This window comes from Tachysurus vachellii, chromosome 4 (assembly GCF_030014155.1).
Source record: "Tachysurus vachellii isolate PV-2020 chromosome 4, HZAU_Pvac_v1, whole genome shotgun sequence".
Classification (NCBI taxonomy): domain Eukaryota; kingdom Metazoa; phylum Chordata; class Actinopteri; order Siluriformes; family Bagridae; genus Tachysurus; species Tachysurus vachellii.
In genome coordinates, this window is record NC_083463.1 from 10,024,617 (window position 1) to 10,042,937 (window position 18,321).

At 38.6% G+C, this 18,321-nt stretch overlaps 2 protein-coding genes across 6 annotated transcripts in view; both read right to left on the bottom strand.

The window, feature by feature from the left end:
* Positions 1-2,354: 2,354 nt before the first annotated feature.
* cldn34a (claudin 34a) lies at positions 2,355-6,290 on the bottom strand. Its single transcript, XM_060867642.1, has 2 exons — positions 6,190-6,290; positions 2,355-4,360 (listed from the first exon to the last, which is right to left on the bottom strand). The coding sequence occupies exon 2, from the start codon at positions 4,270-4,272 to the stop codon at positions 3,553-3,555; it is 720 nt and encodes a 239-aa protein (XP_060723625.1). The 5' UTR covers positions 4,273-4,360; positions 6,190-6,290; the 3' UTR covers positions 2,355-3,552.
* Positions 6,291-8,487: 2,197 nt separating this feature from the next.
* The window catches only part of shroom2a (shroom family member 2a), a 172,857-nt gene continuing 163,023 nt past the window's right edge, over positions 8,488-18,321 (bottom strand). For all 5 annotated transcript variants that reach the window (XM_060867645.1, XM_060867646.1, XM_060867647.1 and 2 more), the window contains 5 exons: positions 13,592-14,137; positions 11,974-12,537; positions 11,326-11,521; positions 9,956-10,228; positions 8,488-9,655 (listed from right to left, as the gene is read on the bottom strand). In XM_060867645.1, the coding sequence (XP_060723628.1) occupies positions 9,368-9,655; positions 9,956-10,228; positions 11,326-11,521; positions 11,974-12,537; positions 13,592-14,137 (1,867 nt within the window). In that variant the 3' untranslated portion in view covers positions 8,488-9,367. The remainder of the gene's footprint in view (positions 9,656-9,955; positions 10,229-11,325; positions 11,522-11,973; positions 12,538-13,591; positions 14,138-18,321) is intronic.

Sequence of the window (18,321 nt, forward strand, 5' to 3'; positions counted from 1 at the left end):
AGAATGCCAATATTTCACATGATAAATCTTTGTCTTTAAAGATGCATTAGTGCCTTGAGGTACATTTAGTGCAGTTTTCTAAGAAAATCAAAAGTTATTGTTACATGTCAACCTGGAGAATCTTCCTCAGTACTTTTGGATCTTTCTAACTGTCAAAATCTCACATCCATCTTTCATTTCCTGTCTGAAGTGAGTAGTCTAATACATAATTCCATAAATGTTTTCTGTGATTTTTTTTTTTATATTTATATATAAAGGCAATATATTTGAAAACTTGAAAAGTTATTCACAGTCACAATAATGCAGAAGACATAAAATGAAACAACTAGGACAAACTCAGTGACAAACAAAAAAATTAGGGTGTCTAATACTTTTGCACAGAAATGTATCTTTAACGTAAAATATTGTACATAACAAATGCTAGTATAATGCAATGCAAAGAGAAAATAAAATCAGCTTCAGTCTACAAGAACTAATTAATCTCCCTTTATCATATAATCAGAAGGATTATGTGGTTTTATAAAAAGAGAAAATCATGTTATTCACAGTGGGATTTATCAGAATTGTTCTTCAATTCAAGTATAATAAGATTAAGCCATGCAAAGCAACAATGAAATACAGTAATAAGGGATGGTGTCGTGCTGGGAGCTAATGATAAAGCTTCATTCCAGTCCTAGCAGGGGTCACAAAAGCCTCTGGTTCAAGGTAGGAAGCATTTTATCCCTCTATTCACAAATCAGCTAAATTTAAACCAGAGTCACATGAAAAATGTCTGACTGCAGATGAGAGGTTTAGTCCTGTTATCTATGTATATGAGAATCACGGCCTGGTGAACGTTATGAGAGTAAACAAGCTCATATATCTAAACACCACAAACGTCCATTGGTTGGCAAAATAAATGAAGAAGAAAAAAGAGATAAAGCTGAAACAAGCTTCTAATCTTTCCAGCACAAGCACCATCATGCAGTCATGGCTACAGATAAGAGATTAACATTTATTACAATGACAGGAGCAATAACACTAAACATCTTTATTGCAGGTGGACATGGTGTCTTAGTGGTTAGTATGTTTGCCTTGCACCTTCAGGGTTGGGGGTTTGATTCCAACCACCTTCGCATGTTCGCCCTGGGCTTCAGGGGTTTCCACTGATTTCCTCCCCTAGACTAAAGGCATTATTGGCTAACTGGCATCTATAAATTGTGTGTGTGTATGTGTGTGTGATGACTTTTTGCACATGACATTTCAATGCTGCTCCAAACTGCTGCTGCCAAATAGTATGTCCATATATATATATATGGACATACTATTTGACAGCAGCATATATATATATGGACATACCATTTGATATATATATATATATATATATATATATATATATATATATATATATATATATATATATATATATATATATATATATATATATATATCAAATAGTATGTCCATATATATACTGTATATATATCAAATAGTATGTCCATATATATATATTGTTTCATTCATCAATGTTTCATGGAACATTGTTTCATTTTACTATGAACTGCATCACAATTCTCTTTTGCTCTCTCTCTCTCTCTCTCTCTCTCTCTCTCTCTCTCTCTCTCTCTCTCTATATATAAATATATATATATATATATATATATATATATATATATATATATATATATATATATATATATATATATCATTCCATTGCTATTGGCTTGGGATAGCACCGTGTCCAGAGTGTCTCCTGTCTTGTACAGCGTGTTACCTGGGACAGGCTCCAGATTTTCCACATGATGTAGGAAAAGAAGTACAGAGAGCAGATGGATAGACAACATTTACTATAAACTGGGAGAAAGTATGTAGAACAACTAGACTAATAAAAAGGATGGTCATGTACAGAATGAAGACTAATATAGGAATGGAATTTATTTTATAGGAAATGGAAACCTTACATACAGTCTAGTGTCATTGCATTTTGTATCTTATTATAAGAAGTCATCAATATTAAGAGAGAGAAGGGAGCGTAATTAACATATAGAGAGTTCAGGACTGAGGATGCACATGCAATCTGTAATATCTGAATTGTACAGACAGACATTTACAGGGATTTAAGAATTTTTTCTAAGTATTTCTGTTTTAGCTAACCTAAAATCTATTAAATATTCTCAGAAAGAAACAGTTAGCTTTCTTTCACACAATTGTTTACATCCTCGATGTAAATGCTGAAATCAAACTCATTTTGATTTCAAGACTAGCAGTGATCAATTATTTGTTTATGCTGATTGGCGTTGCCTGATAAGTCAATTTCCATTCTGCAGGTGAGATGGAACACTGGGGTTCTGGTAAAAGTAGGTTAAGTAACTGGGTTAAGTGAAAAATGTAAGCATTTTTTATTAAGTAGCATGAACCTGTATTACATTCAATATTATTATTACATTTTGCCATGCAGTGAGTTACATTTCCATCAAATTGTAATTCATTCTCTTAGCTCTGCTTGCTGTTTATATAACTCATGTGCAACTAATGAAAGTAAGAAATAAAAAATGGAGTGTGCTTTTAGAGAGTCGAGTGATATGATCAGGCCCGGCAAGCGGATTGTGATGAATTGTGTTCACATCATCAAGTGTCATTCATCTAATACCAGAGTATTTAACTAACGATGAACAGTCTTCATTAAGGAATGACACACTCTTCATCTGTTTAAAGCTGCATTTAATGTCAAAGAACATCTAGGAATCAACTTAGTTACTGTTTTTTGCTACAGCACTTGATTCTAAGATGATTCTTCTCAATGCATACTTTTGAACACAAAAGCTTTCTTCACTATATATTTTTTAAAACGAGTCCAACATGAACATTCTCATTAAAGCCATTACTGCATTTTGGTTCAGCCTCCTTTGTCATTGAAATGAAAAAAAAAACAAAAAAAAACAGAAAGGATGTTTTAGTCCTGTTAAACTAAACACCTCTACACCCAACCATAATGGCACATCCTGTGATTTTGCAGCACAGCAGCAGCCCTGACCCCTGAAAATGCAAAAACACTACACTGCATAGTCAAAACAAATTGCAAAAAAAATAAATAAATAAAAAATAAAAGTACAACATGCTGATTTGAGTGTTAATTAAAGTGCATTATATCACACCATACCACAGTGCTGCTGAAATCTGATTGGTCAGATGGTGTTAATTTACATTTATGACATTTGCCAAAAGCCCTTATGCAGAGTTCCTTACATTTTGCCTCATTTTTATACAATTGTGGGATAAGGGCCTTGCTCAAGGGCCCAACAGTGGCAGCTTGGGGATTCAAACCCACAACCTTCCAGTCGCTAGTCAAACCTTAACCACTAGGCTTCCACATCTCCCTTGTATACTGTATATTTGAACTACAGTATATTTAGGATAGACCACGATGAGAAGTAGGAGATATTTGAAAAGGTAAAGAAACAGCTCATTTTTAACACCATATAAACTTTGTGACAGAGTGGAGTGAAATCTGATTGGTTGGAAGTGTAAGGTAAAGATGTTTAAATAGCATTATATAGGATCCATAAATCTACATTACAGCTTTTCCTCTATCTTGAATGCTGGGTTATATCTGCCTTCTCTCACAATCTCAGTGTCCAGAGCATCAGTTCTGAGGTTCATGTTACCTCCAGTTGCCTCAGCTTTGTGTTTCCTGGGTTTACGTGTTTGCCTGTAGAACAGGAAGAGCAGCCCACTTATAATAAGCAAAACAGAGGAGCCGATTCCTGTTGTGATGCCCAGACCGAGCTCCTGTTTATATGGTGCAGGAGGTAGAAGAAACTCTGGTGGGAAATCAATTGTATGATTTTCAAGCACCGAGTTCATGTTCCAGAAAACAGGAATCAGCCAGCACGTTGCAGTAAGGAAATATAAAGCACCTGCTGAGAAAAAGAAAAGTCTGACATGCCCTCCATCTATGTTGAAGTAGGCAAGTCTCATGGCGTATCCTGCAATCAGGTTTGCTGCGATTCCTACAGGGACGGCGGTCATACACAGCACCTGCGCTGCAGCGATCTCTGGAGGAATAAATGAGTCTGTGATGCTTATGCGCCGGCAGAACTTAGCCGTGTCCAGGATGCTGCTATAAAAACAAGCCCTCCAGATGCCGACCCAGGCCGTGCCAGAGGTGATGACGGACACGTCGTCCACATACCACACCCTCCAATCATCCACTCCAGTGGTGGCAATCATTAGGATCAATCCCAGTACTGCCAGCACTAGCCCAAAGAACTGCCAGTGGGCCAGGTAGCTCATCGTTTAAGTGCATAGACCAGAATTCAGTCAGTGATGTCTGTAAATGTTGCTGCATGTAGCCTTCTGGAACCTTCTGTCATTAGGCTTCCTACAGTATGAAAAAAAGTTACTGTCATGGTCAAACATATCCAAGTGCTACACTGTAAAATATTCAGAAATATTCAAGACAAAAAAAAAAAACTTAAGTTTCGACTCTCAGGTAAAAATTTATTTTTGTTGTATAAAAATAAAAGTTTAGAGCATAAGTTAATAATTACATAATTTAATAATTGGAAAATACAATAATAAATATATGGAAAATATATAATTACAAAAAAAACAAAAATGGACTAATATTAAAAATAACATTATCTAGCAATACATTGAGGTCTTAAAAGAAATAAAAAAAAGATATAGGGTCCTTGAATTCTTTTAAATTATCCCGTCCCAGGCCATTTAATGCTATAAGGAGTGAAACTGATAGAAATGGAATATTCTGTGAAACTCTATATGTGTATGTTATGTTATTGTTTCTGTTATGCAATTAAAAAAAAAGAGAAATAGGAGAAAAAAACTCCAACTTAATAGAAAACACTCTCAATAACAAAAAAAGGAAAAACTTGTTTCCTTTCTTCAGTATCATGTTAATGGAAGATTCAGTATGAAGCAGTGGAGACAAACACTGGATTCAAAATCCCAGAATGCAATGCAGATATACTGAAGGAAACCTGAATGCGCTGAGTTACAGCTGTGACTCAGTTCAGCTAGTTAGGGATCAATGAGACAATACGCAACATGGTACTGACAGGGACATGAGCATGAAAAATGTTTTGGATGGTGATGTGTTTGAGCTGAGTCTATCAGTGAGGCTGTGACGGACTAGTTACCACTGGTTCTGTTGGCATTGCCGAGTGGCATTGGGGGTAATGTAGGAAATGGTTATTCATTCATTCATCTTCTACCGCTTATCCGAACTACCTCGGGTCACGAGGAGCCTGTGCCTATCTCAGGCGTCATTGGGCATCAAGGCAGGATACACCCTGGACGGAGTGCCAACCCATCACAGGGCACACACACACTCTCTCTTTCACTCACGCACTCACACACTACGGACAATTTTGGAAACGGTTACCCAAAGTAAAAAATACATTTTAGACATGACTTAAAGATTCATGTTATGTATTTAAGAACAATAACAACTTTGCTTTTATGTGAAATTATGTTTTCATCTCTCTCTCTCTCACTCAAAATAAAATAATTAATAATAATAATAATAATAATAATAATAATAATAATAGAGAGAGAGAGAGAGAGAGAGAGAGAGAGAATGAGAGGACAGAGAAGAGAGAGAGCAAAAGAGAGAGAGAGAGAGAGAGAGAGAGAGAGAGAGAGAGAGAGAGAGAGAGAGAGAGAGAGAGAGAGAGAATGAGAGGACAGAGAAGAGAGAGAGCAAGAGAGAGAGAGAGAGAGAGAGAGAGAGAGAGAGATGGAGGCAGAAGAGAGAGAGAAAGAATAAGAGGAGAGAGATGAGAGAGAGAGAGAGAGAGAGAGAGAGAGAGAGAGAGAGAGAGAGAGAGAGAGAGAGAGATTCTCTGGAAATGTAGAAGAAAGATAAAGAAAGTTGTAATGGATATTTATTAGAATTGCGTGCAGGTTCTATCATTACTGTGTGTTTAGATTATGCTGTAATCTTTTCTGGCTACAGAGAAATGTTTGTGACAAAGCTTCTAGCTGTAGCATCTGTTCTTTTTCATTTGTGAGCCATGAAAATTTCAGAGCCTCAACAATCTACACCGTAAAAGACGTTTATGTCAAACCACGGAACCTTATTCCATAATAGTCTCACAGGAAATCTCAGTGTAATCTAAACATTTACTTACTGTTCGACTTTAATCCGATTAAAAGGATTATTCCAATATAAAAAATCGAGACTTTTACCTCAGACAATGTCAAAGCCTGACACGACAAAAAAACGCACGTCCCAACACAAATCACGTCTCACGTCTCACGATGCTGAAGCCAAATGAACTTAAGTCACTCGGACTTAACATAAGAAGATTAGAAGTGTAGTTAATGATTAATGAACAGCTCACTCCCATCACTTCGGATTCATTTCGCTTTTTTCCACTTTATTTTTCATTTCTTTCATAATATTGTCTTTTTCTAAACATTTCATGCTGTGGCATTGTCATGGGTTTATATAATTCAAAACTTTGTGCAGTGATTCTTCCCCATCGACAAACTTTAATTACATCTTTTAGTGCTCATTATATTATTTTGTGCACATTATACTTTGAACCTGAACTAAAATAGACGTGATGCAACCTTTAAAGCTTATAGACAGCTTTCTGGCTTGATGTAATAACTCTGAAGAAAAGCACAGGACATGAACCATGCACTGAAATATGATATTGGACTTTTTCAGATTTCTAATCTCTCTCCTGTTGTAATGTTTACTCATGGGCAAAAAGGTTAGCATCGAGTTATTCAAAATATTACTATCTTTATTTATTTATTTATTTTATAGTTGTCTATATTGTGGCTGTTAGTGTCTTTCTCGATCACCCCAAAGTCTCTGTGTAACCCCAATTATTTACATGTATACTAAAGAAAGTCTACATGACTATTTGTCCCTTAAGATGAGTCTGTGATATAAAAAGGAGCTTGATCTCTGTGTGACATCACAACACACATCCAGCCAAATATCCTCTTCGATTTACGCACGTCAAATATGAGGACAGCTATCAGGATTGCAGTTCCGTGTGGACATTTCCCATTGTAGCTATTCTGCAAGTTTCTGCTCATCGCTCTTGTAAAAGTCTGGACAGACTGAACCAGTCTGGACATCCTCCTCGAACCTCGGTCAGCTAAGCAATTCTGCTGCTCTCCTTAAGTTTATTTTTTCCTGGTAAACTATAAAGACTGTTGTGTGATAATCCCATGATCAAGCTGCAAGAAAACTAAGCATTCTTGGCTGGAACAAACACGAAAAACTCCAGGAGGGACTGGAGTCTAGGGACTGTAAGATTTCCTAAAGACTAATTCTCTATCAGATCTTAAAATCATTCTTAAATCATTGTCTTAAACCTAGAACTTAAAGATGAATAAAGGCTCAGATAATCTCTCTCTCTCTCTGCCAACTGTGGTAAAGGTGCAATGAGGTTCTATTTCTGATCATGTGAACAATAAACCCTGACCACACTTTCCTCCACCAGCACTTTTAATGCTAAGTAAATTTATATATTTCTTACAATTGCATTAACCGTTTAAATTTAGGTTCAGCAAAATAGTCTATGTAGCACAAACATTAGAACAGATGTGCAGGACCTAAGGAGATTAAATTATGATGATCTAAAATCATTTACAATTTCATCAATTTAATGAAAAATTGTTTGGTTTCATGATTTTGAAAGACGTTTTTACAAGCACTAAACAAGTGAGAACAACTGTATGGAAGAAAAACATGGGTGTTGTGGTGTACAAGTGTGTGTGTACCATTCTGTAGAAACTCGAGACTGTTGTGTTTGAAAATCCTAGCTGATCAGCAGTTTCTGAAATATTCAATCCAGCCACAGCTGAAGTCACAGAGATCATTTTTTCCGCCATCCTCATATTTGATGTGAACTGAAGCTCATGTGCCGCTAACTTGATCATGATGAATTTGCAATCACATTTCTGTACTGTACGGATATTTTTTCTCCCATCCGTCCATCTAAGGGAGACATTGACTTGAAATCTCTCAAACCCTTACAGCGCACTAAAATAGTTCACAATGTGACACACAGGCCTCATGTCATCCTATCCAATGGAAAGGAAGCAGGACAAATCTGGAATAGAACACAACCTCATTGTGTGAATCATCATCATGACGGAGCTGGATGTGAAAGACACTGGTGCCTGGTTCATGTCCAGCTCCACGATGCTGAGGATTATAGCTGATGTTACAGAAAATGAATAAAACCTTTCTGGATAATCAGTTGAGTATTCATCACCACTGTGTTATTAAATACTACTAATCCCCTTCAATTTGTTATAATGTGACAGAACACTTCTTTTATAGATTAACCAATATTGACAAATATTTGTGAAGATTTTCTGATACCCAGATTGGACTTGCATTTAGTTCATTGAGACACTTCACCAGTCACGTGAGTAACACGTCCATTTTTTGTTGTGCAATGTGTACAGCAGAAAAATACAAAAAAAAAAAAACAAAACAAAACACTCGAGATATCGTTGGGCAAAAGGAAATTATTTTATAGACAAGCATTCAACTCTCAGTGAGAATATTGTATTGCTGAGGCAGTCCCTCAAATACTTTACAAAAAGCAGGTGTTGAGGTGGCTCTAATTCCGACATTACGCTTTACGGTGTATATACGATTCTTTTTCAACCGTGCATGTAAGCTAAAAGGGCAGTTTTTCGAATTAAGATCAAGTAAGTGAAAGAGTAAAAACTAGCATATTCTAGTCTTATTTACAGATTTAAAAGTCTACAATAAATTACTAAAAACATGAAACTGTTTTAGACATGACAGGGCAGGAACTGATGCCAATGAAATAATGCACAATTGTGAAAATCATGAAAATCTCGAGGTCAGCCTTCTTACTGAATCTGGACAGAAAGTTAAATATCTGAGAAGGTTATGAATATAAGATGTAAATGTTCATGTTATAGTCTTCTATGTGTATGCTAGTGCGAGGAATAAGTGGAAAGTGGCTTGCACCATGTGGTCAAGGCAAATGTAACCATCGTCCACTGCCCACTAGTGGTCAAAACGAAGAATTACAGAAAGACTAGATACTGAAAGAGTAACTGGGACATGGTCAGGGTAACGCATCAGATAAACAGTTTTATGATCTTAAGTCACGATAAGCGCTTTGAAATTTGCATTTTATCCAGTACAGCATGGTTTATAATCACAATAATCACACAGTTTTGAACGGTAACGATGCAGCCCAAAAGTTGGGTGTGGTTCTAAAACAGTCAGAAAGTGGTTTGTTTCTGTTTACATTCTGAAAACCCTTGGATCAGCAGGGTGTCAGCAATGCCAGAGTCTGTTCAGATCTGTTCTGACTTTAAAATCTGGATGCAGTATCACTTAAAAGTGTTAAGTTCATTTGTCATTTTTCAGCAGAGTGACCATCTGATCTGGAGGCAAACTGTCCATCAGACACTTGAGCTGCTCCTCGCCCAGTTTGATCTTATCCTCCAGTTTGCGCTGTTCAATGATGAGGGCAGACTTCATCTTGACAAAGTGCTCGTAGTCGGCCAAGTTCTCCTCCTGCAGGTAGCTGGACAGGATGTCGTAAACAACTTTTTCTCGCCGATCCAAGTTGTCCTTCAGCTCCTTAGCGTCCTCGTGCTGCCGGATCAACAGCTTGCGCTTCTCCATCAACGTGCGCTGTATAGGTGAGAGAAGAACGATCAAGATGCTGTTTGCTCACTTTGAATATCTATTATGTTCAAATAAATTTGTTTATTTGTACAGCTCTCAACAATGGACAAATGTCACAAGGCAGTTTTACAGAACTATATAAAAATACATCAATTCAGGATACAAGTTTTATATTTATAAATTGGTCAGTTTATCCTAAATGAGCAAGCCAGAAATGAGAGTAGCAAGGAAACAGGCTATGAGGAAGAAAACTTTAGAGGAACCAGCCTCATCTGGGTACATGTTCAGTTTTAGTTGGCTCCTCACCCTCTCTTCGAGTGGTGTGTCCTCCTCCAGGCTGTTGAGGGCATTCTCTACACGTGCCAGTCGTCCAGACAGAGACAGCAGCAGACTGACCACTTTGTCTAGGTCCCCGACGAACATGCGGAATTTCTCCAGCTCGTTGGGTTTGCAGACGCCCTGGACGGTAGCCTCAACCTCCTCGCCCAGAGCGTTGTTGTCCTGCATGTCCTCCTGCAGACTCTCTCGTGCCTCCCGCAGCACCTGCAGCTTCTTGCTCAGGCTCTCGATCAGCTCTTGCTATAAATGAAAACAGATGTTGTTGTGTTGTGTCTCAAAATCTCCTATTACAGCTCTATCTGAAGCTTTCCTGTAACTTAAGTATATAATCTTGATTTACATGAAGAGATATGCCAAGTTTGACTGGGATGGGGTAGGGGGTGGGAGGGGCTTGTTGACCTAAGGACATGTAGTGCTTTGTTGCAAAGGAAAGTTCTTACACACCAGGAGGCAGTTCCAGAAAGCAGTATTTTTTTTTTTACAGTAAATGTATACACCTACACATTAACTGATTAGGTAACGGAATGAATCGAATGGCAACATCAGAGTGTAGACACTTATGCGAGATCAGTTCTTCAGCTTCAGTTAATGTTTACATTGTGCTTTTGGTTGGTCTGTGGGGATGTGATAGCCTAGTGGTTAAGGTGTTGGGCTACCAATCGGAAGGTTGTGAATTCGATTCCTATGTCCACCAAGCTGCCACTGCTGGGCCCCTGAGCAAAGCCCTTAACCCTCAATTGCTCAGTTGTATAAAAGTGAGATGAAATGTAAGTCGCTCTGGATAAGGGCGTCTGCTAAATGCTGTAAATGTACATGTAATGTAAATGTCTGAGTATTTCAGAAACTGCTGATCTAGGATTGTCTCACACACACACACACAACAGTCTCTAGAGATTGCACAATAAAACTGTGGTGAGCAAAAAAGCATCTCAGAACTAAAGATTGATTACATGAGTCACTCTATCCTTCTTGCTGGCTTGAACCAAAATCTGGCCATTTTCCTCTACCATCTCTCTCATCAACAAGGCATTTCCTCCCACAGGACTGTCACTCACTTGATGTTTTTAGCACCATTCCGTATAAAATTCAGGAGACTGTAGCGTGTGTAAATGCAAGGAGATCAGCAGTTTCCGAAAGACTCAAGCCAGCTTGCCTGACGTCAACAATCATGCCATGGTCAAAAACGTAATTCACATTTCCCGTTCAGATATTTGAGGTGAGAATTAACTGAAGCTTTTATGCGCTGCACTACCGCCAGACAATTGTCTAATTAAATGTTTGCCAAGAATGGAGTGCTGTGTTCATTCAGCTGACTGGGCAGTATGAGTGAACCCTACCTTCTTATTGGCTAGCTCAGTGTCGTTGACCTCCTCCAGTTCCTCTTCTGATTCAAGCTCTACGCTCTGCTCCTGCATGTCCTTCATTTTAATAAGCAGCTCTGCTTTAGGAGCTGACGTGCTGTAATAAGCCGAGCTGGTCACCAAAGCTGCTGCTGCTGCTGCTGCCGCCGCCACCATGCTGTCCTCTTCCCTCCTGAGAAAAGGGTGACAGGTATCAGTATTGAATGATAAAGTGAAGCAAGAGTGTTTTCCAAGCAACAATACAGAGTAAGAGAAATGCTGTGTGTAAACATGCTTATGGATACATTATAGGTCCAACGGAAATTTTTTATTTTAATTTCATTCCATTTAATTAATAAAACAAAAATACCAAATTCTCCTCCCAAAAGAATAAAAGTGCAATTCTCCATTCGATCACCAGGGGGCAACAGTTCTCATGATGTTACTGCGATGTACACAGCAACTTTTCTATATTTCCAATTTCTTTCAGAACAGTGTTCATGAACTGAAAGTGTATTTCAATCTTATATACAAATATATACAAAGTCTACTCTTCATGAACATCAAGTCTAGGTTTTAGAACCAAGACAAACAATTGAATAATGCAAAGCACGGTGCAGAAAAACTGCAAAACCATGACCTGACCTCTCTTCAGAGCTACGTGAGGGAGTCAGTTTGGGTGCAGCTCTCCTGCGTTGGTGCGCCTCCTCAACCAGCTGCTCTCCTTCTGGGAAAATCCCTTCCATCAGGTCCATAGTGGTTCTCCTCTTGCTCTGGTCCAAAATGTCAGCCAAAGACTTATCCTTGTCTATGATGTCCCTGGCCAACACCTCTCTCTTCTCATCTTCCTCAGAGTGAGAGGAAGCACTGAGGCTGCCTGAGAAGACTCCGTTTGTGCCATGTTCCACACAGGGGCTTTTTTGTGGCTCCTGAGGCACTGGGACATCAGCATGAAACGTCTGGTCTTTCTGAAAGCCTGTGGCTTCATTTTCCTGCTCTCTTTGACGTGTGTATGTGCAAAATGGAGAGGAGGACAGCTCTGGTGCTCCCAGACTGGACAGAGACAAGACTGGGGGCTGTGGGTTGAGAGAAGTCTCTGTGCTTGGGTGAAGGTACTGTCGAGTTTCTTTCTCTGTGCTGCTTTCAGAGTGGACAATCTTGATGGGCACTTTTTTCACAGTGCTGCTATCATCAGTCACCTTGTCCATCCTAAAATAGAATATATAATTAAAAAAAAGTAGGCCTTACCAAAGAAAAAAAAAAAGATGAAATTGCAACACTGTCATGGAAAAACTGATGACTCTAAATACTATACTTTCATAGGCAATTTACAAGATAAAAAAAAAATACACATTCACTATTTAGAAATGCAAGCACAGGGACTGGACTCTACATACCTGTAGAGAACGCCTATTCATAAACACTTATCTCGCACCACCCAAAAAAAATTCTCCATAGTTTTTGGTCTCATGCCAGCTTTCCAGTTCCCATCCACTAGCTAGTTTTCCCCTAATCACATGACAGCTAAAAACCCAGGAGAGTGAAGGCAAACAAATGCTTCCACAGGATAGAAGTGCTTTCTACCCTATTCTGTATGCATCCTACTAGGGAACCTTAAAAATATATTGTGACGTGGCATTTAATTATAAACAACTTTTGACTAATATCTCAAAATGTTTACAACAGATTAAAAAAGATAGTAATAACAAAAAATATTTGAAACAAACACCATCATGAATTACAAGTCCACTGTTGAATAACAAATCCTAAAAAAAAAAAAAAAAAGCGCCACGTTAAGTATATTCTGAGTCTGATATTCCATCTTTCTGCCAAATGACAGGGTTTGTTTTTTCCCTGTGCTCAAACATAATCGCACACTCTAACCTTTGGACTCCTCCCTGTGAACAAAGTGGTTGAAATTCACAGCAAGGATTGCACAAAAATACTGTTGCTGCTCTTTAGGGGGAAAAAAAGCAGAGACAAACTCTAAATGTGAGACATGTATGATGATATACTGTATCATTCAGTCGCCATTTTCAGCACAGTATATGAATAACCCTGTTGTTCGAAACTGAGCAGAACAAGAGCAGGGTCGTAATTAAATCACCACACCGAACATCAGTTATAGCTCCCAGTGTTCGTTTGTAGAGTGCAACTGAAACAGAAACCCAGCCGTGGCAAAACATTGGAAAACCTTCAAGAGCTCCAACTCGTCATCCTCCTGCAAGCGGTGTTGTTACTAAGATCTGTAGGAATGTCTTACCTTCCTGTGGCTTCATCCTGCTGGGAGACAGAGACAGGGGGCTTGTCAGTAAGTCTCTGGGGAGCAAAGTGAGGTGATGGTGAACGCTGCCCTTCCATGCTGGGTGGAGTCAGGTGGGCATGAGGCTCAGGAGGAGGAGGAGGAGGAGGAAGGGGAAGGGTCTCCAGTTGAGTCTCCTCCTCTCTTTTTGGACCTTGGCTAAACCCAGGGTCCTTCCAGGATACTGGGGCGTCTTTAGAAACAATGTCTTTAAGGGGAGATTGAGAGACACCGGTTCCACCCTGTGAGGTGTTGACAGGAGCAGCAGCCATGGGGCATTTGTACTTGTCTAGGCATGTCGGAGGAGGTCTCAGAGAATTGGAGCCTTTGGTCTTTGCATTAGAAGTGGGATTGAGGAAATGTTGAGAAGGACCAGCAGGGCTGGGAGGAGATCTACGAGTGGATGAGATATCTGAGAAATTGCTCTCCAACTCTCCTTCTTTCAAAACTGATGGTGAATCTTGAGTTGACTTGGGCAATACACCCTTGTATCCTCCGTCACTCAACCTGAGGGAAGACATGCATAGATATTTCAGGACATTTATTTAGACAAAAACAAATCAAACCATGAAGCGGTGAATCTCTGTCCTTTCAATGCACAAAAGCTTTACTGTGTGCTGCGTAAACCGATAGGAGAGCAGACATTTCTCCCACATTTCACCATCTCTCCATGGTAACTCCCAGGCTGGTTGTCATACCACACATATTTTTGTTCCCACAAGCCTGTCACAGACTGGGTAATGAATGTTCTTTCCCTGCAGCCACCGGCCAACAGAGCGCTTTTCTCCACTCAGTCTCAATTGTTTTAGTTGTTTGTTTTTTTTATCCTCTTTTTGCTGTCAGTGATTGTAGATTTATAAGTTGTAGCAACAGAGAGGGACAGCAAGCCTCTTGTGGAGCTGTTTCATGTAGGAATGGTGGGTCACTGAGGGCCTTTTATAAAACATTTCAGCAATACAAAACATGCTTGGTACAGAGAGGAGATATGGGCAGAAAAAATATTTCTACAAAGGTTACATTCTTATTTGGAAATTTCATTTTTAAAGCAAGCAATCATTCACAAATTCAAGTACTGAGAAAATACAAGTTGAAACCCACGTCATAGAGTATGCTACTTTGATGGATTTTAAGCACAGAGACCATTTTTTCTAAACTAAAATAACCTGATGATCATTTGAAAAAGCACTCTACCTTGACCACAATTCACATCCACAAAGACTGTTCAAATACCTGTTAGGCACAAAGAAGCAGCAGCTGGACTTCACAGAAAGAGAGAAAGTGGCATTTTGAGTAAAGAATAGAAAACAGAGTGGGAAGAAATATCCTGTGTGTCATGACAGGAAGAGAAAAAAAAAGTAACATTGCATGCAACGACATGAACAGGCTACATGACTTTAATAAACGATAACAAACAAGTGAATGGCATGAACAGCATTAAACATACGTGCATTTGGATGTCCATCAACTTGGGAGTCATACGTAAGATACATACACATTGGCAGAACAAACAACTGAATCTTTTATGTGCGTAATGCATGTGCTGAGCAGAATAGGTGTGTTTAACGTCAGCGTGCAAAGACATGCAGTGAGCCACCAATTAAGTGCTGACTGTCTGTAATCACGGAGTGCAGAGACATGTACAACACAGTACTTGTCACCGATTCTCACTAACTCTCAACGATTTCAGACAATGACAGCTTCCATGTTAGCTAAGATAAAACTGATTAACCTTTTCTTCTATCAAAATAAGCACAGCCCCTAAAGCAGTGCAACTTACCAGCATAAATTCTTCAGAAATTACGACTCGGTATCACAGAAAGAAGAGCATTCACCGTGGCTGTCTCATAGCACCAGGAGATCTGGCTGTCTGTAGTGACAGGTGCTTCCTAGCGCAATGAAGCTAAGCTCACTTGGGTGGGGCCGCTTGTAGCTTAACCCTGCGTTTACAGTAGATTTTGCCATGCAAGTTAGGTTGCGTGACACAATAAACGTTAAGTGAAGTGGACTTTTCAACTGATTCTTCCCAGCTCTGAATTTTACCTGAATGAGCTACAAGGATTCACGTCACACACAAAAAAAAAATACATACATAATCTAAAGTACCTTTCTAATACAAAAATTTAGGTTTTTCTGCAAAGACGATGTCTAATGACATGTCTGTGTAATAGTATTTTTGTTCCCTAGTGCGATATAAAAGGCTGCTGTTAAATAACTTCAGTTAGCTTCAAAGGGTTTTGTGGACTGCATGCACAGTAAACATGCTCTTCACAACACCTTAATTACAGGCAGGAGAAGGCATGATCATTTTATAGGTTACAATTTGACAAGCTTATGATGATGGATGTTTGGTTTAGTGGGAAACATGCTAATTAACGTGAGCCACCCCTTACTTTTACCCAAAGACGACGGAGAAAGAACGAGGAGAAGCCTGTAAGTCCGAAAGATGATGCAGAAAAGAAAGAAAGAGAATGAAAAATACCTGCAAGGTCAATACTGTGGTCAGAGAAAACAGCACATGGAAGCAGAAGTGCACCTTATACAGAACAATTCACACACAAATAATGAAACTCTTTTTATATATACATAATTTTTATATATACATAAATGGAATAACCGCAAAGACAATAAATGTAGGGTGTCCTAAGAACAATTCTCCTAAATATAGTATTGAAACCTAGAGTGTTTCCTGAACAGTCTTCATAAGTAAAGTTCTAGCATTTTACCATAAAAAACTGAGAACACTGAATATAAAGATTTTATTTTAATTATACTTTTATAAATAAAAATTTTTATATTATTTTATACTTTTATAAGGTTATATTTAAAAATGCTGCATCTTCCTCTAAATTTACAACCTAATCATCTTACAGAAAATATAAAGCTGAGAAATCGTTATAGCTGAAATTTAAAGAATTAAATGCTTATATCTGCAGCATCCAGATCAGTCTCCTCTACATGGCATTTAAACACGAGTCTCGTCGTCATCTCTCACATGCCCGAACTTTGCTCAATAACTCCAGTGTTGTAATAGTTGCTGATTAATTCAGTCAGTTTTGTTGGGTTGTATACATTTCTTGTCATATCATAAATGCTATTGTTCTTTATTTTATAGTCATAAATGTTACTTTTTTTTCATTATTATTATTTTTTTTTAAACAGTGTCATATGTATATAGTTTGTAGCCTTCTCAGCAGCTATGCACACCAGGCTAGCTTTTAATATTTTAGGTCAAAGATTTTCCAAATACTACTAATAACAACAACACGTATCAATACATTTCTAATGGAAAATGAGCACGACACACAAATAACTCTAAATGATGACCCTCTGTCCTTGGAAAATTATATCCATAAAGATTTCATCAATAAAGATGCTTTTGAGAAAATATATCAAATTGATCCAAAGTGAAACTAGTGTTCAGAAAATGCAGCAAAAGACTAACGTCCAGCTTGCACTGCCTCTGTTCCCTGCATGGTTAATGCATTAGCACAGTAGAGTGTCACACAAAAGCCTTTTATTCCTTACGTGGTCTCACATGGTTTTGATATCCACATGGTTCTGTATGTGGTTTTAAGCATCAGATTTCACCATATTACCCATCTAGTGTGTTGTAGTCTGACAACACTCAGGGCCTTTTTACACCTGGTCACTTCATGTGTTTTCTCTGATCCGATAGCTATCTGATTTGTTAAAACTGTTCCATTTACATTAGGCCACATAAATGCGTCTCGGCGAATCGGAGATCAATCCTATCTTTCTACTCCCGCCCCAAAATGCAAATATATTTTATTGTATTATATTTTGCTGCATTTTCGCTGGCGGCAGCAGTGCATTTGTTTCTGGCATGATGCACGACTCGTGAGTCACTTGCGTGTGACATACGTCCGTTTGGGAGGAGTATAGCGCTGACGTATGTGGCTTGAACAACCACATTCATTTACACCTGTCCAGTTTCATCTGAAATGCGTCCCAGACCACCTTCTGAAGTGGTTTGGACGATAGGATTTATATCAGTCTCGAAAACGTTTCGGAGGGCATTTAGACCTGGTCTTTTTACGATCGGAATAGCTATCCGATCACAGAAAATGCATGAAGTGAACAGGTGTAAAAAGCCCCTCAGTTGTAGAGGTGTACCCTTTGGGGCTTTTTACACCTGGTCACTTCATGCCTTTTCTGTGATCGGATAGCTACGTCACTCGCAGGTGATCTTTCACCCAGATGTCTCGTTGGGTCTTAAAATGCACTGCTGTGGCCAGCGAAAATGCAGCAAACAGTAGTTTTTGTGTCTTCTTTTTGATTGCATTCTGAAAACCGCATACACCAAAGCGTGTTACATTTCAATTACCCCGGAAATTAGGTAAAATATATTTGCATTTTGGGCGGGAGTAGAAAGATCGGATTGATATCCGATTCGCCAAGACGCAATTATGTGGCCTAATGTAAATGGAAGTTTTAACAAATCAGATAGCTATCGGATCAGAGAAAACACAAAGTGACAAGGTAGAACGTAAAAAGGCCCTTTAGAATCAGGAAGATATTATTAACTGAATCTTATTAAGTCGTGGTAATATTGACAATCGTGTGCAGTATTATGAGACAATACCTTAAAATCAGTGTACTACATAAATGAGAAATTTCAGAGATAAATCTTTAAGACTTTAAGCATGTTGATCCTCGTGCCTCAGATGACT

Bases quoted from the DNA above. Each gene is read 5' to 3' on its own strand.
- cldn34a (XM_060867642.1), bottom strand. From the start codon at position 4,272: ATGAGCTACCTGGCCCACTGGCAGTTCTTTGGGCTAGTGCTGGCAGTA.